Source organism: Pleurodeles waltl, chromosome 3_1 (assembly GCF_031143425.1).
Source record: "Pleurodeles waltl isolate 20211129_DDA chromosome 3_1, aPleWal1.hap1.20221129, whole genome shotgun sequence".
In the NCBI taxonomy this organism is placed as follows: domain Eukaryota; kingdom Metazoa; phylum Chordata; class Amphibia; order Caudata; family Salamandridae; genus Pleurodeles; species Pleurodeles waltl.
The window spans coordinates 1,635,559,875-1,635,582,712 of record NC_090440.1 but is presented as its reverse complement, the minus strand read 5'-3'; the positions used below and the strand labels follow the sequence as shown (position 1 = coordinate 1,635,582,712).

Sequence of the window (22,838 nt, the reverse complement as noted above, 5' to 3'; positions counted from 1 at the left end):
CGAAGCAAAGTACACAAGTCTGGCGGCCCCAGCACTGCAATACAGAGACGCAAAAAATACAGAGATAATTAGGTATTCTGTCAGGTGCTGATAAACAAGAGGGCCAAACATGTCCTGTTGCAGATCTGAAGCTCGATGAAGCAGCGGGTGTTGCTGACCATAACACAGTGTGTAACACCGCCTGTGTCTTAACCCATGTCGAGTCTGAAATGGTGCAGGACCTCTAGGAATCTGGGTAGAGCACTGTCAACTGTCCCTCCTCAGAACCACCAAGACTCCATTATGCTTTGTCTAGGTCTGGATGGGATTAGCAGGGCTAGAGCAGGTTAGGAAGGAGGTATACCACATTGACATTCTGTTCTCCAGAGTACTCGAAGCAACCACATGCTGAGAGAGATCATAGCGGGGGAGCCATACATGTATGTCCATTAAAGATGATGTGGCAATACCACAGGACCTCGAGGATGGAGGATTTGAACCTGTGACGGGAAGAAAGGACCAGGACAGTAGAAGGTGGGGTTTGATGAATGAACAGAAGAAAGAGGGACAGAAGGGAAAGTGGGGGGGTAGGGGTGAAGAAGAAGGGAGAGTCAGCAGAGTGCACGCATGGGAGCAGGGGTAGGAAGGTGGGTAGGGGTGCGAGGGAGAGGAGAAGGATGTTGAGTAGTCGGAATGAGTCCGGAGGGGGAAGAAGGGAAGAACTAAGCAAAGGATAGAGACCGCATTGGCCACATCATGTGCCACGGGTAGGTACCAGAGGGTGACACGGAACGGAGTGGTGACAAGGGAGACAGGGAAGAGGGGGGAGGAGAGAAGCAAAGAACAAGGGGAATAGCGAGAAGCAAGAGTACTTGTCCAGACACTTGCGAACAGTAGGAAAAGGGGAGAAAAATGTGGTAGTAGAGGTGAAGTGACCGAAGGGGGGATAAGAAGGGATAAGAGGGGGAGGACAGGGAGGGGGAAGGGAAGGGGGAAGGTTGAGGGGGTGCATTTAATGGAAGTGAGAGAGAGAGAATGGGGCAAAAGGGGGGGAGGAAGGAGAGGGAAAGCCTGTCCGTGAGGAGATAGAGTTTAGGCCCAGACGCAGATGTGTGCCTATACGTAGCTAAGACCTAGCGGGTGGGGTCTGTGATGCGTTGGTATGTATGTGTGTGTAGCCCCCAAACGAGGGAGCTACCTCAATGCACCCTGGAACAAGTCATTAGTAAGGGAGCACTCAGTCCCCCGGTGCTGAGAGGAAGGTGGCCCACGTCTGAAGGAACACATCCTCCTTATCCTGGAGGCTGTAGATAATTAGTTCATGAGAGGCAGCTTGATACATTGCAGTGATCCATTCTCCATGGGAAGGGGCAGTTTCTGAGCGCCAGTGTCTGAGGATACATACCTTGGCCGTGGCCAGTGCTGTGTGTAGTAAAAGTTGCTGTGGTCGGGGAAGGTCGTACAGATCACTGGTATCATGCAGCAGTAAAAGAGAAGGGGTGAGAGAAGGCGGTAAGGGTAGCGTTTTCCTAAGGGTACATCCCACCGATCGCCAGAAAGGTGGGATGACAGGACAGTCATGCAAGATGTGAGGCAAATTGCAGCGGGCGTGGGGGCACCGCCAGCAGGAGTCGTGAGATAGCAACGCTGAAGACCGCAGTTTCTGGGAGTTCAGTATCGTGTAGTGTCTAGAAGAAACTAAATTTCAAGCAAGCCTCCTGAGCCCCGCTGTCTCTTGCCTCGATCAGTTCCGCCCAGTCCTCCAACCTGTATTCAGTCTGGAGGCACGCCTGTTACTTATCTTTGAGGGAGATCAGGAGGGGAAGGGAGAATAGATGGTGGTTCTGTAGGGCATGCATTCGAGATATGACTCTCCGGAGAAGACCCCAGGTTTCCAAGTAACAGAGCACTGGGGATTGGGAGAGTCGCCATGGAAGTGTCCCCATGCATCTCCCAAGACAGTGTTTGAGCAGTAGAAAGCGCCACGCGTGTTGTGCGGGTAGATCAAATTCCTCCCGGAGCTCCGAGAAAGACTTCAATCTGCCATCAGTTAGAAGTTCATCAATTCGTAGGAGGCCCTTAGATCGCCACTCCTCCCAAACTATAGTATTTCCCCCTATCAAGAAACCCATGTTGCACAAAGCGGGGCTCGGTCATGAATCAAGGGATCCTCTCCCAACAAGCGGTGCGCTTGCTGCCAGGAGTTCCGCATGGCTCTGATCATGGGATTGATTAGCGGAGGGGGAGTAGGTCCTGTGTTGTAGAGCACATTAAGTCTCGACAGGGATTGCGAGAGTATTTGTTCCACCTCTGCCCACAGTGGCAGATCTCGGACTCCCAGAAGAAGGAAGACCTTTGAGAGGCATAATGCAAGGGCATAATGCTCTACGGAGGGGAGACCCAGCCCCCCGTACTCGCGGCAGGTAAGTAATGGAGCCATGGGTAACTGGGGACGTAACGGCCCCCAAACAAAGGCTCGGATGTGATAATCCATCTCTCTAAGGAGAGTTGGGGGATCTGCAGAGGCAACATGCCCAGAATGTAAAGGAATCTCTGCAGGGTCCCCATGCGCACCTCCTGTGCTCTACCCTACATAGAGAGGCCCAAATGTGCCCATTTGTCAAAATCCCTTTTCATACTGGCAAGTAGCGGGTCCAGGTTGTCAGCCACCATTTTCTCCAATCCTCTGTTAATGTAGATGACTAGATATTGAAGATGTGACTGCTTCCACTTAACTGGAAAGCCCTGCACGGACGCGCTTACTGTCACAGGGGATAAAGGCAACGCTTCTCTCTTATCCCAGTTGAGCCGGTAACCTGAGAGAAGTTCAAAGTCAGTTAAAATGGTTCGGAGTGCCGGCAAGGACTTAGCTGGATCAGTGAGAGTTAGTAAGATATCATCAGCATATAGGTAAATGGTGGAGCTACCACCAGGAATGGGTACTCCGGTAATGAGACTTGATCTGCGGATCACTGCCGCTAAAGGTTCGACAGCCAACAGGAATAGTAACAGCGACAGGGGGCAGCCCTAACGGGTCGCCCTCCTGACAGAGAAGACGACGGATAGGAATCCACCGCAATTGACCTGTGCTGTTGGTGAGTCATATAGCAAACGCACCCTATTAATAAAGCTAGTCCCGAGCCTGAATCATTTTAGAGTTTCAAAACTCTATCCGATTGAATGCCTTCTCGGCGTCCAGGGAGACAGCAAGAGCCTCCTCCCGGGAGTCTCATGTCGCCCAAAGAGCGTGGAGCAGCGTGCATAAATGGTTCCTAGAAGAACAGCCTGGTACGAAAACAACTTGCGTATGATGTTTGAGCGATGGTATGACCTTTAGTCGGGCCGCTAAAATTCCCTCCAGTATTTTGACATCCCAGTTTAGGAGGGATATGGGGCAGTAACTGCCGCAAAGGAGAGGGTTTGGGTAATACTATTATAGAAGCTTTGTTAGAAAGGGGGTGTAAAGAGCCGGTCTGGTCCACCCCGTGGAAGGCCTCACATAGGGAGTCTACTGTATCTGTCCCCATCCATTTATAGAATTCTGTCGAAAATCCATCCTCTCTCAGGGGCTTTATGATAAGGAAGTTTGGCTATTGCTTGTTGGCTCTCCTCTTTACTGATGTCCCCTTCCAGAAGAGCCCTGCCAGCTTCCAAGGGACAAAGTATGTTTGCCTTCTCAAAGAAGGTGGTCAACTTATCCTGGTCTCCCCCCCCCTGTTTCGGGGGTGTAAAGAGTCTGATAGAAGCGACCAAACCTGTCTGCGATCACCTGGGGATGTGTAATAAGGGTGCTATCGGTACCATGCAATGCTGGGATGGCAAGCGCCGCCTCTCTTTGACGGAGTCGAGCGGCCAACAATCGTCCCGCCTTCTCTCTGTGCTTATAGTGGCAACCTCTCAATCGCTGTAACGCGTATTCCGCTTGCGATGTAAAGAGGGCATTAAGCTCCATTTTGGCCTGTTCCAGGCGACGTCGGTGGATGGGTAGGGAGTTAAGGTGTATTCACGGGTAGTCTGGGCTATGCTGTCTTCCAGAGCTCGCTGTTTGTCACACCTCTGGGCATTGGCAATGGCAACATCCATCATGACCTGCTCTTGTATCGTCGCCTTTGCTGCAGCCCACAACAATTGGGGTGAGGAAACCGAACCCATGTTGTTGAGGAAATAAGTGGCGACGTGGGATCGGAGTTGCTCTTTCCCCCTCGGTGTCCGATATCTGGAAGTTTGGAGACGCCATGGCTTACGTCCCGGAAATGCCAACCCCAACTCCATGGCCAATAAGACCGGGGAGTGGTCAGACAATGTGGCTGGTAAAATCTGGGACTCCCTAAACATATGCAACAGCCGATGGGTGACAAAGAAATAATCTAGTCTGGATTGGGTCCCATGAACTGGAGAGACAAAAGTATATTTACGGTCTGATGGATGGGAGAGGCACCAATGATCTAGCAGACATTGGTCTGACAGAATATCACCAATGAGGGCCCAGTCAGCATTGTTGCCTACTTCAAGGCCACCCGGCCGGTCCAGAATGGCGTCTTGTGCCAAGTTCCAGTCTCCACCTAGTAGGTACTGAGAGGCTCCAATTTCCGTCCGTAACCAATTTAGAGAGAGGAAAAAAGAGCTTTTGGAGCCCATGGGAGCATAGATAGAGCCCACACAGACCTTGGAAGCGCCCAGTTTAAGCTTGGCGAGGACATAACGGACCTCAGGGTCAGACCACGTTTTGAGGAGTCTGAACTGCAGGGATCGATGAATGAGAATTGCTACCCCACATTTCCTCCCCGAGCCCTGTGTCTCACAGTGCACGGATGGCGCACCACTGAAGAGCACCCTCCCCACCCAATCTCTGCTCAGTTCAGTTTCTCCAACTCTGAGGGAGAAAGATGTGTTTCCTGTAGAAGGGCGATGTCCGTCTTTTTAGACCGCAGGTAGGATAAGACTTTTTGCCGCTTGATGTAATCTGTCATGCCATGGACGTTCCATGAAAGGACCGTCACTGGGACTGTCAACCCCATTGTCAGGCTTAATTTATCAGGTCTCAGTGAGCATATGGTCCCCGTTACACTAGTGCTCCTAGTGGAGAGACACTATGGTAGTAGCAAAGCTTAGGGTGTGTGTGCGCTGGGCCCTCGGTCAGGGAAGAGGAGAAGGACAAGTGGGCGTGAAAGAGACGAAGAGAAAGGGAGAGACAGAAAAGGACAGAACAGGGTTCGTGGGAGGGTAGGGTACGGGCAGGCAAACTCAGAATATATAAAATAGGATAAAAGGGAGTGAAGGAGGAGGTTAGGGGGGGAAGGTGAGGAGAGAGGAGTAAAAATCTGAAACAAAAAAGAGACACAGAACCAGGGTCTATAGGAAATTAGGCAAATTCCTCACTACTGTGAGCCCTGTTGAACTGGGTGTCAGGACCTGCATGGCCCACATGCCGAACGGGCGTGGTGGGGAAGGGGGGAGGGGAGACCGGAGGGGCCACCGCTAAGCAACCAGGGGTGGATAACACTGGGAACGGGAATATGGGAGTAGCATATTGCGCCAGGGGAAGAAACCGAGAGGGGATCACTGAGGGAATCTGTGATAGAACCGAGATGAGTGAGTGTGTCTCAGTTCGTCTCAGGTTGGAGAAGAAAGGGCGACTGCCACGCAGGGGTCGATGGAGAAGCTATGGGGCCTCTGCATCAATATTTCTAGTCAACCCTGTGAAGAGTTCTGAAGAAAAGGGGGGTTAATAACTTCGAGCTGGGGTCTGCAAATGTGGCACGGTGGGGGAACATTAAGGTAGGTTGGGTTGGGGGCCCGGGATGCGGGAGGTGAAGGGAACCACAGTGTGCGCCGCCTGGGGATCTCCCCAGGGTAATGGCCGATTATATAGGGGGGGATAGGGAGTGGGTTACGCAGGCTCTTGTGTTGGACTGCATGGCATAGCCTCCAGTAGGCCGTGGTCAGCAGCAGACTCGGACCAGCATGACGGGTGGAGAAGCTTCATAAGGGAGGGGGGCACCAAGAGGCGCCAAGAGTAGGGTCCACATCCCTCAGCATAAATCAGACCATGAGTTAAAGACAAAATATCTCATACAGTACTATTAACAGTGAACAAACTAGCCGGAGCACTTTGAAACTAGAAACATAGGGGGAAAACATGAGGCAGTGAGCTCACGCTACATCCCGAAAGCCTCACCTGAGGCGAAACTCCAGAGATGACGGGGTATGTCCAGTGAGCCACATGTGTCAATAGCCCTATGCATAGGGTATACAATACCAACAGTAGCAATAAAAACAATAACTACAATGCTGGCCACTCCCACCATAACAAAGGTAGGTAGCAGCAGGGGTAGGTGAGCAAGGCACTTAGGTGTCCAACAGGAAGGCACATGATACGGGCTGGAGGACGAAGACTCTTGGCTTCTTCGGAAGTTCAGCACTACGGGCGTTCCATTGTCGGCGCCGCTTTCAAGGGGGATCGGGATTTGTCTCTGCCCTGATCCTGGGTGAGAGCAATCACGGCCTGAAGAGCATGTTCACGGCCTTCCTGCGATTGCAGCGAGCGATCATAGGTCCTGCCCCTCATCTGCGAAACGGGGTGGTGGTGAGAAGCAGAAACTGAGGGAGGATCTCCCAAGGCAGGGGAGCCAGGTCTCAGGTGTGGGGGGTATAGTCTATGGGGTGCATAATGAGGTCATCCAGAAAAGAGCTAAGGTCCTCAGGTTTAAGGAAGTCTCTTGATTTACCATCTTGGGTAATCCACATGCGAGCAGGTTCAAAAAGGCAAAATTTGATGTCCAGCTTCTTAAGTTGTGGTCATGGGGCCAAGAATGCTTTCCGTTTCTCATTTGTTACTCTTGAGAAGTACGCTGCCACCCGTATCTCATGAACCTCTAGGGAGTACGGGCCCTGAGACCTGGCCACTGAGATGACTTGGCAGGCCTGTTTGTGGCGGAGGAAGCATGTAATGATGGGGCGAGGCCGCTCAGAGGTTGCTTTAAGTAGAGGACCAATTCTGTGGGCCCTTTGAAACTCCAACGGCAGGGAGGAATCCAGGCCTGTGAGTTCAGGAAGGAAGTTGCTAAGAAAGGCCTTGATATCTGAGCCTTCCTTCTGTAAATGAGCCTTCCTTGTGGGCGAAATTGTCTCTCCGGCTCCTGTCCTCCAAATCAGTGATCTTTGCCCGCAGGGACTGCATCTCTGTGTCCAGTTCTGGCAATTCCACGCTGTGGTCCTCGATGGTCATGAGGTGTTGATCCAGGTCCGTTACCGTCACTTGGAAACGACCCGTATGGAGGTAGAGGCCACGGAGAGGTCCGAAATCTTTAAGTCCATTGCCTCCAGGTGCCGTTCCACTGCAGTGATTTCCTGTAGTATGAGGTCAGTGGCATCAACTGCACGGGGTCGGCCGGTAGGGTCGTGGAGCAAGGAGGGGTCGCCTGCGCCTCCATGGGTTTCGGTTGCGTAATAGCTTTGGAGAACAGCAGTTGACAGGAATGTCTGCCTGATGATTTCCCGCTTGGCATCGCCACCTGAGGAGAAGGGGCCCCGGGGAAAATCTCAGAATATCCTTGTGGCGACGGGGCTAGGTCATGGCTGTGCGGGGGACATAATCATCTCTTAATATTGGAAACTCTAGCACAGGGGCTCCGCTAAGTAAGTCTGATGCTAACATAAATCCGACAGCAATGGAGTCACGTGGCCGTAGCAGCACTCAGGAGTGGTAGGCAGGGGGACCCTCATAGGTGCCAGTTGGCCGCTTGGACCTCACCCACCCACTCCCTATCCAGGGCCCGTCGCCTCCAGGCCCAAGCACAGTGTGTGTCTCAAGTCCTGGCCGTATGTGGTGGGGTGTGCCAGGGGGGCCTGCTGTAGATATGCGCTGGTTACAGTGGCTATGGTGATATTTCTGTTTTTGGGTCTGGGCGCTCCTCCAAAGGATCAGGGTATTGGATCCATTCTCTCAGCGACACACAGTTTGCGCTGACTGTCACTCCGCAGTGTCAAGCCCCCTTCTTTCGGGTCCCGCTGTTCCAGAGGACCAGCAGTTGAAGAAGAATCGTGCTTACGGGTCCATGTGTAGCTGAGGGAGTTAACAAGTCTGTATTTCAGTTGGGAACGCGGCCCCGGGGTAGGTGCTGCACCGGACACCGGTGAATACAGAAATTTACTGTGAACCGGGCAACAGGCCTGCGTGATCCCATGGAGCCTATTCTTTAGTGAAGATGGGTGACTGATAGGAAAGAAAAGCCAGTCCGGTTTAATCCTAGTAAGTGACTGATGACGCCTTGACTGTGAGCGTTAGTATACAGGAGTTTAGATAGATTGTTTTGCTTTTTTTCAATTAGAGAAGCTCAATGATTAAGTAGGTCCTGAAGAAGCGTCAGGGGATCCTGTTGGACCATAAGAGACGCGAAACATGTCGACCGCATACTAAGGATTATCGGAGTACTTCCGTTCTCCTTTATTTTGATTGTTTCTGTGTGAGTGTCTGAGCATAATCTCTGGCTTCACTCTGTTTACCTTCTTTTTAATCTTGACCATTTCCCAACAGCAAGTAATAAATTAATTAGTGAGGGATTTGAGCCAATTTTACTCTTCTTTCTTATGTATTTTCCTCCTCTCTCGGACCCACATTTGGCTCCGCGGCATCATCGAGTTTAAAAAGATCTCCGGCAAAGAGCCCCCCCTCGGGGGGTGCCCGTCAGACATTGCAGCGCCGGTCTGACGAGGAGCTGTCCGATGATGAAGCATGACACCAAATGTGGTGTGTGAGGACTATTGCTCCTGATTATCAGGACTCCTTTTCTTTCCTTCTCTCTTGTTTTGGAACAGTGTACCATATTATCTTAGCACCTCTCTCCTTGTGTGCCACGCGCCACGCGTGGTCCACTGGTGGAGGTGTGCTATTGTGGGGTCGGGGAGTCCGCCTCCCGTGCACTGAAGCGTAGAGCCTGCTCCGGTTTGGGGAAGGAGACTGCAGGTAGACTTCCTGGTACTCCTCGCTCCCTCTTGTTCTCCAGGAGCCCGGGGGTGTCCCAGTCGAACCGCTAAGGATCCTTGAACGTGGACGGGCCCCAATCCGTCACACGCGACCTGGCGCGATCCATCCCGGCCGCCCCTTTCACCTCATATGCTCTCCGCACTCTGAGAGAATTCAGGCTGCGGCTTCTCTCATGTCGGAGGGCCGCAGTGTTGCAGCAGCCCTCTCGCTGTCCATATGGGGGGGCAGACCTCCTCCGGCACCCACCGCTTGTGCGGGCAGGCAGCACACAGCAGGGGGAAGCACCCCTGTTGATTGGCGGCCCCTCCGTGCCCCCAGGCTCAGTCCACCGCGCGGAGCTCCCTGATCAGGCAGCCATTTCCTTCGGTGGCCAGACCACGCCCCCTTCTTTTACTCTTTGACTGTACTCTCTCTCTCTTGCTCTCTCTCTCTCTCTTCTGTCCTAACTGTGTCTGCTGCATTAAAGATAAGAGAGTTGGAACATGAGATGTAAGATATAGATGGCCTTAGGCCTTTAAATAACATTTTCCAGTGGCTCCAGGAAAATGATTGATGAAAATAGTGATTCTACCCTGGCTCCTCAAAGGAAGGTATCAGGAACCAAATTGTGAATGGTATCTAGCAATGAGGCTTGGTCCAGAAGCCCCAGTGCAAGGAGGCTGTGATGTGAGTGGGCCAAGCCTTCACTTTCAAACTCCAAGTAAACAAATAGACAGGTAAGGGAAGAGGACTAAGCCACAAGGCCAATGGGAAGCCTTTGACAGATGATTAATACTTCTGTTTTGCTTTGTTTCAAGAGGCTCATTAGGACCCAACACTATGGCCCTCATTCCAACATTGACGGGCGGCGGAGGCCGCCCGTCAATGTTGCGCGTCAGGAATACCGCTCCGCGGTCCAGAGACCGCGGAGGGTATTCCAAGTTTTCCCCTGGGCTGGCGGGCGGCCGCCGAAAGGCCGCCCGCCAGCCCAGGGGAAAACGACCTTCCCACCATGAAGCCGGCTCGTAATCGAGCCGGCGGAGTGGGAAGGTGCGACGGGTGCTACTGCACCCGTCGCGTATTTCACTGTCTGCTATGCAGACAGTGAAATACAAGCGGGGCCCTCTTACGGGGGCCCCTGCAGTGCCCATGCCATTGGCATGGGCACTGCAGGGGCCCCCAGGGGCCCCGCGACTCCCCCTCCCGCCATCCGGTTCCCGGCGGGAGAACCGCCAGGAACTGGATGGCGGGAGGGGGAGTCGGAATCCCCAAGCTTGGAGGATTCCTTGGGGGCAGCGGGAAACCGGCGGGAGACCGCCGGTTTCCCTTCTCTGACCGCGGCTAAGCCGCCGCGGTCAGAATGCCCCGCGGGGCACCGCCGGCCTGTCGGCGGTGCCACCGCGTCCCGCGGCCCTGGCGGAAGTAATCCGCCAGGGTCGTAATGACCACCTATGTCTACGCTCTGCAAGAAATTGTTTTCTTGAGGGTGCTCTCTGCCAAGACACCCAAATAGAGATTGTTGACATCTGCATATGGGAAGAAAGAGAATTGCAATTATTCTATTAGTTCCCTCTGACCACTGACTCCCACTTCCCATGCTGATAGAGAACTCTCTATAAGTTAGACAAGAACATTAGTAACACACAAACACTTATAGAGTACAGTTTACCAACAATTTCTTTAGGAATACTTTAAAAGATTTCTTACCTGTGGGGAGTATATACTGAGATTCTGGAAGGGGTTTAAGGCAATTAAAATATCTCCAACATAGGTATACATCTGTAGGTCACTGAAGCGTGTCTGCAGCTGACGTATAATTGTGTCCTAAAACAGATAGAATTTAGTACTAAATTTCCAGATTATCATGTTAATTAATTATGTTTCACATACAAAGTAAACACAATACATGGCCCTTAGTAATAAATATCTGCAAAGCAGACAGTGCGCATTTCCAGGGTGCTGGGCAGGGGGACCCCTGCACTGGCCCCCTGCACTTGTTCTCCGCCAGCCTTTTCATGGCGGTCAGACCATGGCGGAGAACAAGTTTATAATCAACAGTGTGGCACTGAGTTCAGCACCACCCTGGCTGACTACAACCAGGACCGCTGTCAGCCCGTCGGAATCACTGATCCTGGCAGGGACAGAGGTCAGTTAGCGGGTCCGCCCGCCAACCTTATAATGTAGCGGTCAGACTGCCACAGCTGCGTTGGTCTGACTGTCATTGCGAGGCTGGGGTTCTTCAGACCGCCAGCCTCGTAATAAGGCCCTCAGTCTATCTTGGATATTTCCTCCTTTGTTTTACTTAGTGGAAATAACTACAGTGACGTAACGGCCTCAAGGTCTGACTCCGTCTTACATAGGCCCAGCGCCATCTTAGTTCAATGAAGCTGTCATCCTCTTTAACTTATACAACGGAAGTCCCCATACTCCCTGATTTATGCAGAATCATTTTCATGTCTGCCTTCAGATGCAGACGTTGCCAGATTTGATCTTTTTTAGAAACTGTGATAGCATTAAGCTCTTCAATTAATGACAGAGATACAATATCTAATTCAACATTCTTCTGGGTCAAATGCCTTCTTCTCACCATTTCAAGGTCAAATTTGACATATAATCAAAATAATGCAGTTTGAATTGACATCCTTTTTCCTCATATGTTCAGGAGGAAAGGTTTGGGATGCATATCTTGATGTCCATAATCTAAGTGAGAAATGCCTAATCTTGTGTTGGAAATTTCAATTTCTGATAAGATTTAGGACATAAGAATTGTCACTTGGCCACTTGTCAGGAGAGGTTCTTCGCCCAGAATATAGCCCAAGATTCTGCCAGAGACAGCTTCACCTGCTGCCAGCATACTTCACACTTCGCAGATGATACATCTCACCTGAAGATTTAAGCTGACAAAGCCAAGTTCCAGAGGAAGACAGACTGACTGCTACTGCAGTGGGTGTTTTGCTTTTGTGGGGAACAATTGCCTTCACACCTCCGCTGATAAAGACAGCCTTTGCTGTCAAAACCAGAATAAAGTGAATCTCTTCTCCATAAGAAACTCTATATTGCAAGTTGCTCTGCTTTCCATGCCTTCATGGTATAGCACTAAAAGTAGTTGTTAGGGTGTCAGGATTTCAATGGCATTTTTCATTACATTTTATTCTCGCTATTTTTAATGTGCCATGTTGCTGTTTTTAGAATATTCTCTGTAGCTGTTCTAGATGTGGTGAGAACATGATTGTTCCTGTAGCAATAAATAATTTTAACTTAAAAAGTGTTCATTCTTCTTAACACAGTGTGTGATAATGGGACTAACAAAATAAAGTTGTTGCTGTTTCCACGGTGCCCCTGACTCCATTATGGGATTGTTAGTAACCCAAAAGCAATACTTCTATATCAACTACACATTGAATAGTGTGTTACAGGGCTACAATAACTTACCTTTCACATTCATTGCTGGCGCATTGGACCAAGTTCATCCGTGGCACCCAGGAGTGGGACAGCACACCTTGTAGAGTTATGCTAAAGTCTTAACTTATGCAAAAACAGTCTTGTTTCTACTGAACATTCACAAACCTAGGTAAGAGAACCACTGAGACTTCAGCCTAAGCACCTTTAAACAGAATAACCTCATTAATCTAACTGAGCTGCAGTTCCAGCTTATCTGTCATCCACAGACCCTTTTCATCAAGGAAGAGACAGATTGGTTATGATGGAAGAAGTTCCCTCAACAAAAAAGGAACATACACAGGATGACAGAGTGCTATCACTTTCCCATAAATTTAAAAATAATATACAAGAGCTGTATCAAAACAGATCATCACAAATGTATGTTATAAACTGGGCCACTGGAATTATGCAGCAAGGGAGTACTAAATTATGTGGCAGTGCTAGATGAAGTATGCAGCAAGAGAGGCAAATTATGTGGCGTAAAATGGCATATTATATGTTAGTATTACCTGATTATATTCCTTTTTTTACACGTTAACACTGTCTCAACAAAGGTTTTATCCCTTTTGTACCAGTATAACACCCAAATACAGCTATAAGCAACAGAGCAGTGACCAGTCAACCTTTCATTTTCAGCAATCCTCGTCAAAGATTGCTGCAGCTGACTTGCCTCACAGGCGGTGACCATCTATCGTAAAATAAAATGCATCGGCAAATCCAATGAGTTCCACGGCAGAGACCTATTGACTACTACATCAGGTGAACAGCTGTGATCAATAACTACACGTATCTGCATTTTACTTTACTGGACGACGAGTCAGCTGTTTTTTAATTCAAAGGTGTGGATAACGCTGAAACCTCCATAAACAGAAAAGCCACATTACACAGACTCCTTAATGTTGGAACATACACCATATTTGGTTAAAAAGTGTTCCTATTCATTACGTGAAATAGGCGCACATTTAAAATAATAGCATTAGCTGTAAGGCAGTTGTAATTATATCTTAATATATTTTACAAGAACGTGGATGCAGTCCAATAGTACATGGATGATACATTGCATTTTCTTTCCCAAAATACGCAAGTAATACAGCATTGACAAACAGAATAAAGAGCTCATGAAGTAAATTCAACTTCCATCCACGGAGTAGCAACTTTCTGGAATCACGAGTACCTTTTTCATCTTATGGAATTGCATTCCACTAAAGGGAAGGCAAGCAATGCAACACACCTCTAAATGTAGAGAATGTCTGAAAATTGTTTTAAGGATTTCAATCAATTCAAAAGCTTGCCCAAAACTGATTAGACTAAAGAACTACCTGTTTTCTAACCTATGTGCCTAACTAATACACTTTTCGCCAGAAAGAGGACTTACCCTCAATTTTTACTGAGGCGTTCAGAAAGAATCACTGTATAGTCTGACAATCCTTCCTCTTGCGCGACATTTTTTTTTTTTTAATCAATTTTTCCGATCGGTCATTAATGAAAGAGCTTGGAAACGGGCGGATGCCAGAAGCTTCTGCAGGTTTGGGCATTGTCATCTTAGCCTGATCCAGAGAATAAACAGTGGGCGCAGGTGATGAAGCAGAAAATGAAGGTTTTGATTTATTAACGCTTAAACGTAGTGCTGAAATAATCATGTGTGACTTTAACCGAATTAATAAAGATTGTACGGGGACAAAATGTGCCCTCAGAGTAGTTTGCCATCATTTATATGCGTGCTTTATATAACGTGGTGAATTAGAATTGCACTAATCCGACATAATCATAAACGTATGCTACGATTTGCTTGTTTGAAATGTTTTAGCTTAGCATTACTTTAGCGGAGGCTTTGGCCTAGTTGCCTGGTCTCACGGTTTAGATGCTCGTATTTTTCCACTGTGCTAATAAACGTGTATTTTTGCTTGAAGCTGTACTTTTCCACAGAAACTGTTCACATGCTTATCTTAAAGTTAGTGCCAGCCTGGCATATTTTCTCTTTAATTCAAGGTCGACTTGCAGGTGCGGACAATGGAGGCTCTGAGAGTAAGCTAATTGGGAAACAATGTTGCGATTTGCGTACCCATCTCCAAGGATAATGTATGCTTAAGTAAAAGCTTGAGAACTGTCGTTTTTGATTGGTCAATTTGAAGCTAACCTATGAACCCTCCAATGGAGACCCTACTGGATTCGAACTGTTGTCTATAAAAACCAGGTGCACGAGAAGAAGGTAGCCATTACCAGCTCGATACCCGCCATTTTGCAGACTTCGTAGCTATTATGGCCCACTTTGCTGCGACGCCATTTTGAGAGACTTTGATTCTTTCTCTAATCGAGAGAAAGAGACTTTAAATGATTCTTGCCCTAGAGACTTTAACTTTGATTTGATCCCTTTGCATGAAGTAATAGTTTTACCTTGCCGCCGTGAGGCATTTGCCCCGTTCACCCCTGCCCCTTTGTCCCGTCCCATGCTGATCGAGAAACGGTACCCATGATGACCGAAGGACGGTACCTGTGAGACGAAGACTTCCTTGTATGCTGATCGTAATTGGTAAATATGAAAGGAAATTGTAAAATTGCATTGTGTTTCTTTTAGGTAACCAACTGCTGATTTTTGGTAAGATCCCTAGTTAAGAGTTTTTTCTAAATTAATGTTGCTAAATTGTTTTGCATGAAGTCCCACATGCTGATGCTAATTTGAGGTTAGACGAGGATTCCATATGTTACACGATGCAATTGGAGATCTTGTTATGCTGACTAAATGTACGCAATTAGCTCATTACAGATTATCGTATTAGTGATTTGCATTGCCATTATCGAATGTCTTGTGATTCAAATGCTTCATAGATTACACTTGTTTCGACGTTATGGACAGCTATTAATGTTCATATATGTTTATCATTTGGTGTTGAGAAACATTTATATTGTGCTAGCTTTGTTAATATAGGGAAATAAATTCACTAACTTTGCAATAAACTGGTGTGGTTCTTCCTGACTGAAAGGTCAGGGTTCGCCGAAATGTATTCTGGATTAATTGTTAAGTGTTATGTTGTTCAAGGTGTTGCTTATGTTCGTTATTGATTATTGATTTGATGCGACTGATCGAGATAAGAGTACAGAGAGTTCCCACTTAGTCAAAAGATTCATCGGCCTAAAGAGCGTCCGAACACAGGTAAATTATTACTACGGACCGCTCTATCAGTAGATGGTAGCAGAGGACGGTTTCGTCTTTTGGGACCCTGTACTATTAAAGTACATGGTGTCGAATTAACGGTTACGCATTTTGAGACCCCATTCGAAAAGTTGAATTAGATTTTCTTGGGTAGAACGGATTGACAAGATGATGATGGGCTAGGTCCACCGCGACTTTCCCGGGATCTCGGAGCTTGCGAATGGAGAGAACGGAGGTGTGGAAACAGCGCTGGCGGTACTAGTGATGGTATGAGTGGACTTAGGGTTTTGCGCTTGCACAGCTTATTGCCGCAGGGTGTGTGAAAAGGTTGCGAGGATTTTCTTTTTAAGGATAGCGGAGGTGCGACTCCGAGTGTAGAAGTAGAGAAATCGTCGAACTTCATAGAGTAACGGAGGTGCGGCTCCGAGTGTGACAGTAGGGAAGTCGTCGAACTTCATGTGCGTGTGGCGCTTTGTGCATAAAAAGGTCCACGTGGTTGTTGTTGTTGAGACGGGCCCTGCGAGGTCAAGAGACTCCGGAGTATGTTGATCCATGTTGTGGTCTGGGCGGTTTAGTAGGTTGATCGGGCGTGGTCAACGAGTCGGTACGTGTGTTAGGGAGTGAAAGAAACTTCGACTTCGGGCTTTGACAAGATTCTAAGTGCACTAGAACAGATCATTGACAAGTTGAGAGTAGGTCTGCGGGTCAGATTTGCTTGCGAATGTGGGGACTGAGAAAGACCGAATAGCGGCCGAGGCTGGTGAAAGAGATCGAATAGTGGCCAAGGTTGGTGAAAAGTCCCTAAGGTCCTGAAGCGACTGTGTTACCCTTCCTGTAGTAAACCGACAGATCTGTTTTATTTTTGGTAGCTCGCAATATATGCAAGAAGTTGTTACGAAAAGAGGTGAGTGAAGGAGGACTAGCCGCGAGGCTTTGTCAGCCGCAGTGTGTGAGTGTGACGTCACTAGGAGCCGCGCTGGGATAGGTTGGTGGGTGAGAGGGGTCGCGCACGGATTGGACGCAGTCTGTGGGACTCGATTGGAAGGGGAAAGGCAGGTGAAGAGTATTCCGGGAATTAAAGTCACCTATTGATTACAAATTTTGTAGAATTAAAGTTACCTATTGATTAAAGTTTTGTGGAATTGAAGTCAAATACAGGCTATAAACTTGGTTAAATAAAAGACGAGAAAATGAAATTCTTTAAAGCATTCAGGAGCGCGATGAAGGGGGAGTCTTACATTAAAGCGAGCGTAGGAGAGGAGACGCCGCCCGAAGGTACACCAGCTTATATTGTAATGGAAGAAAAGGGGGTAGCTCCGTGTCTTTGGCTAAAGCAATGGCACAAGTTGACAGAGAAACATGGGAGCGTAGCGTTCCCGATATATGGGACATTCAATATAAAGATTTTAGAAAATTTGAGATTCACGATGTACGACATGAAGGTGCCTCCAAGGCCAGCACAGTTCGAGGCTCTAGCAATTTGGGAACTAATGGCCAGACAGCAACAGCAAAAGAAGTTCGAGACCAGAATGAGGAAGGTAGAAAAGACACTAGCGGATGCTAGATGGGATAATGCACAGAAGGTGTGGAGGTCAGATGTATTGCAGGGGATAAAATTGTTCCCCGCAATTACTAAGGAAGGAGAGGAGACAGGTAAGAAAGCCACCTGTAAGACAGACAGAAAGTGTTCTAAGGATAGGGAGGACGAGGAAAAGTTGAGAAGAGAAGAGGAGTTAGAGGATGAGGAGTTGATAATGCAATTGCTGAACGACCGTCCACCGCCTTATGCAGAGAATGGACAAGGTCCAAGTACCAGTTCTGCCCCTCCGGCACCGGTACAGAACAGTGAAACACAGAGTCCAGGAGCGTCATCGGGATCTAAGGACCCGAGTTTATTGTTCACCCCGCAGATACCGCAGGTTAGGAGAATATATCCAGATGTGCCCGTGTTGAAACCAGCAGAAAATTATCAGCCGCAGATGCCAGGGTACTACAGTAGTGATAACAGTGCAGGAATGATTCTAGATCCAACCGTAAGGGGAGTACAGAATGGTTACAACCCAACAATGGCACAAGCTGAATCAACTCAGTTTTTGATGCCTCAAAAGCAGATGCAGGGAGGAAACGCACATGTTCAAATGACGGGGAGCCAGATGGGCATGCCGGCAATGATGACCCATGGTGTGGGAATGAACATGCCACAGAACATGGGGAATGGACAGAACCCAGACGCGATATCCTTACCCATTACTTTAGGTCCAGCGGTACCTCTGTATAGTCAGCCTAATTCGGGTCTGAGCAGTCAGGGATCAATGCTGCAGAATGGGACAGAAGGAAGGTGCATAGAAAACACTCCAGGGATAACTCCGATAGCGGCTCAGCCAACTGGGTCTGGGTCCTTGATGGAGTTTAGTCCCGTATGTGCGCAGTCAACACTGGTGAGGTCGAGCCCCCCATTGATAATACCTCTCACATCGAACACTGAAAAGCTGCCACAGCCATCGATGGCAGTCGATGTGAACGCTACCCTGATGGGGGTGAATGCGCAACAGTTGACACAGTGGTTCAACAGTCTGAATTCCACACAAAGTCCAGCTAGTGGGAAAGGAGAAGACTACATGAATAGGGTCAGGTTGAACATGGAAGCACAAGAATTGGTGGAAGGGACTATGGGTGTGAACAGGTTAGAGTCCTACACGGAAGAAGAGCTGAGGTATCTATGTCCCAGGATTACGAAGGAAGTGAACAAGATACATAAGAGCTTGCAGGAAGCAGCTGACAGAAACGGGGTTGACATAGACAAGACGAAACACTTGAGCAGGAGCTACAGGTTAGATTTTGGGACCACAGATTTTGAACACATGAGGTCAGCAGGCATGAAGACACACCTTAGAGAATTGCTGCAGAGTGCACAAGTGTGGAGGTGCTTAGACAAATGGGAAAGCAGGTGGGTAAAGAGGAAGGATAAGAGGAGAGACAGTGCTACAGAACACAATGAGAAAAGACCGCAGAGTAGTGATACAGTAACAATGTTACCAATGAGGGGGACAGCAGGGGGAAAATTAGTACATGTACCATGGCACAGAAGCGACATTCAGTCCTTTACGGACGATTTTCCCAAACTAAGAGAGAAGCCGATTGAATGGTATCAGCAGACTGATAGGTTTGTGAAGCTTGCAAAATGTCTCTGGGAAGACCTGAACACTCTCTTTGAGATTGTGGATCCGGCAGATTTGTGGGAGGATTGCAAAAGAGCTGTAGGTTGGCCGACAAGTGAACCAGAGAGGAACAGGGAGACAGGTGCACCATCACCTATGGTGATGAGCTTGTACTATAAGGTGATTGAGCATTTGAAAACGAAGGTACCCGCGAAAAACGTGGATTGGCAGAAGATTGACCGAACTGCCCAAGAGACTAAAGAATCGATTCATAGTTACTATGAGAGGTTGTTGAAGGCGTTCAAGAACTACAGTGGCACGGAAACAATAGAGGCTAAGGACATGCTCCATTTTGTTTTCAGATTTGTGGAAGGGCTGAGGCCAGAGATAAGTCAGATGATAAAGTCGCATTTGATTTGTTGGCAGTCAAAACCGATCGATGAGGTTTTGACTTATGCGAAATACTGTAGCGACGAAATTGAAGTGAAACAGAAAAAGCTGAAAGAAAAGGTGATGATGATGCAGCTTAAGGCAGCTCAGACAGGTTTGCAAGGTTTGCAAGGTCTGCAAGGTTTACAAGGGATGCAAGGGTTCCAACAGCAGGTATCGCAACCGCAGCCACAGTTGCAGGGAAACATGGCGTTTCAACCACAGGCCAGAGGCAGAGGCAGAGGAGGTTTTGTGAATAATGGTCCGGATTTGAACACTGTTGTGACGGGTGTGCAGGCAATGAAGAAGGTGATGCCGTGTCACGTGTGCGGAATCGTCGGTCATTGGAAACGCGAGTGCCCGATGGTGGTGCAGGAAGGTGCAGGTGTAGGTGCAGGTGTAGGTGCAGGTGCAGGTGTAGGTGTTGGTCAGCAAAACAATGATGTCAATGCATTTCAGACAATGAGAGGACCAAAAATGAGAGGTCCAAACGCAAATTTTCAGACTGTAAATCAGTTGCAGGGATTACAACCTATGCAGCCGCAGCAGATGCAGATGCCTCGTGTGCAGATGACGCAGATGCAGCCAATGCAACAGCAGTTACCTATGGTACCTGATCAGCAAATGCAAATACCCTTGGCACCAATGAGTCAGCAGCAAGTGATGGTTCCTCCACAGGTAACGGGTCAGGTAATGAGTACAAATGGCACCGTACAACAGTTCCCATTACACAGTGAGAGTGGAATAAACAACGTATGGGAGAGTGAAAGTTCAGGAGAAGAAGGAGACTGTGTGCTTGCGGCATCCTTGGAAGTTGATCAAAGGGGTCCGTACGTAGAGGGAAGAGTAATGGGTCATCGTGTCTCATTCTTGGTTGACACGGGAGCCACACGTTCAACAGTTAAGAGCAGTGAAGTTCCAAATTTGCCTCTCTCAGGGAGGACAGTTCAAGTGGTGGGAGAAGCAAACAGACATCTGACGAACCCAATAACAGATCCGGTTCCAGTCAGCATCGGTAACTATCAAGGGGTACATCAGTTTGTGGTGTGTGACTCAAGCCCGATAGCACTGTTAGGAAGAGACCTATTGTGCAAATTGGGTTGTTCGATAATGTGTTCAAACGAAGGAATAACAATAGAAACGAGCAATGATGGGGAAGAGGAGGACAGTGTAGAGGGGGATGAGATGGAAACAGTCGACGAAGAGTATCCTCTGATTTGTCTCTTCCCGATGATAACTGAAGAAGATATCCCAGCAGAATTACGGGAAACAGTCGGAAAGGAAGTGTGGGACATGCCAGGGAAAGAGGTGGGATTGATGAAAGGAGTGGAACCAGTAAAAGTGATGGTAAAGCCCAACGTGATCTTTCCCCAGACCCCACAATACCACATGCCACAAGATACTCTCATGAAAGTTGCCCAACTCATTGACGAATTTGTAAAGCAGGGGGTACTGAAAGAAGTGCTAAGTAGTCCATGTAATTCACCGATAATGGGACTAATAAAGCCAAGTGGGAAAGTCCGACTCGTGCAGGATTTGAGAAAAATAAATGACATCATAATAAAGTGCTGCCCTGTCGTGCCGAATCCAGCTGTGATAATGTTTCAAGTCCCTTGCGATGCTGAATGGTTCTCAGTCATCGATTTGTCACAGGCATTCTTTTCTGTGCCTCTTCATGAGGATAGCCAATTCCTCTTTTGTTTCAAATTCCTAGACAGAGTGTACAGTTGGTGTCGAATCCCTCAAGGGTTTTCTGAGTCACCGTCAATATTCAATCAAGTTCTAAAGAAAGATCTGGAAGAATTAGAATTGCCATTCGAGTCAACCCTAGTACAGTACATTGATGACTTACTGGTTGCATCAAAGACAGAAAGTGGCTGCACAGCCGATACCATTGCTCTGTTGAACCATTTGGGAAGGAATGGACATAAGGTGTCTCCTTCCAAATTACAGTTCTGTCAGAAGAAAGTAAAATACTTGGGTCACCAAATAGAGAAAGGGTCACAGAGAATAATGAAGGAAAGAGTCACAAGTATACTCCAAATGAGTCCACCAAAGACAAGGAAGGAGGTGAGGAAGTTTTTGGGAATGGTGGGATATTGTCGCCAGTGGATTCCCAACTTTTCGTCTCTAGCGAAGCCCCTACTGAAATTGACCCAAAGGGATGCCTTGGATGAAATTGAGCTGAAAGGAGACGAGATGGATGCTTTTGTTGAACTAAAGGAGTGCATGTGCAGGGCTCCAGCTTTAGGTATGCCTGACTACACGAAGCCTTTCACATTGTTTTGCCATGAACGTGATGCATGTTCTTTGTCTGTCTTGACTCAAGCCCATGGTGGCGTAAACAGACCAGTAGCGTATTTTTCAGCTACTTTGGATCCGGTTGCAGCAGCACTCCCAGGGTGTTTGCGCGCCGTAGCAGCAGTTGGTATCAGCCTCACTCAGAGTGAAGGAATAGTGATGGGACACCCAGTAACAGTCATGGTCCCTCACTCAGTTGAGATACTTTTGACCCGCTCCCGAACGCAGCACATGACAGGAGCAAGACTTACAAGGTATGAAACGATTATTCTGGGCTCACCGAATGTGCAGCTGAAAAGGTGCACTACGTTGAATCCAGCTACCTTGCTTCCTGGAGAAAATGCTGAAATTGAGAACGCTGAAGACGTCGAGCATGACTGCCTTCAGGTGACTGAATTTTGCACAAAACCCCGACCGGACATCAAGGATACTAAGCTTGATGTAAACGACCAAATTCTTTTTGTTGATGGTTCATGTCTAAGAGATGGGATGGGGATTTTGAAAGCAGGATATGCTGTATGTACTGTAACAGGTGTCTTGGAAGCGGGATGGCTTCAAGGAGTCTATTCTGCACAAGTAGCAGAACTTGTTGCCCTTACAAGAGCATGTCAACTGTCTGCATTAATGAAAGTCACCATTTACACTGATAGTCAATACGGGTTTGGGATTGTGCATGACTTTGGACAACTATGGTCACAGAGAGGTTTCCTGACTTCTTCAGGATCTCCAGTAAAGAACGGGGAGAGAATAAAGGAATTGTTACATGCCATTCAAGTGCCAGCTGAAGTTGCAGTGGTAAAGTGCAGTGCTCACACGAAAGGACAGGACTATGGCCCTCATTCTGACCCTGGCGGTCGGTGATAAAGCGGCGGCCAAGCCGCCAACAGGCCGGCGGTCTAAAATATGCAATTCTGACCCTGGCGGGAACCGCCAACACAGCCCGCCGTATTAACACTCCGCCCGCCACGGCGGTACAAACAAACAGCGCGGCGGTTCCCGCCAACAGCCAGGCGGCAGACAATGTACCGCCCACCCTATTACGACCCACCAATCCGCCACCTTTTCCGGGGCGGGAGCACCGCCGATAAGAACATGGCGGAAACAGACTACGAACGGGAAAACGCTCACCTCTACGCACTCCACGCGAGATTCCGGCAGTATGGAACCAGAGTTGCAGGTCATCCCCGCACTCCTATACCTGCTCATATACCAGGAGCACGCCCGGCGGCGCGGAAGACATCGGTGAGTACTGCACCTACGACACAGGGGAGGGAAAAGATTACCGGCACACACCCACCCACCCACACCCACTACAACACACACATCAATGCATTCCCACAGATCACTGTCACAACCCACAAACCACCCCCCTCCGAAATAATGCAAAGACCAAAAGAAGAGATCATAAACGGGC

General features: G+C 48.4%; 1 protein-coding gene across 1 annotated transcript in view; it reads right to left on the bottom strand.

Annotated features, from left to right (window-relative positions):
• MYO3B (myosin IIIB) overlaps positions 1-22,838 on the bottom strand; it is a 1,099,693-nt gene that overhangs the window by 923,383 nt on the left and 153,472 nt on the right. Inside the window, exon 4 of the mRNA XM_069221545.1 lies at positions 10,652-10,768. Coding sequence (XP_069077646.1) covers positions 10,652-10,768 — 117 coding nt within the window. The remainder of the gene's footprint in view (positions 1-10,651; positions 10,769-22,838) is intronic.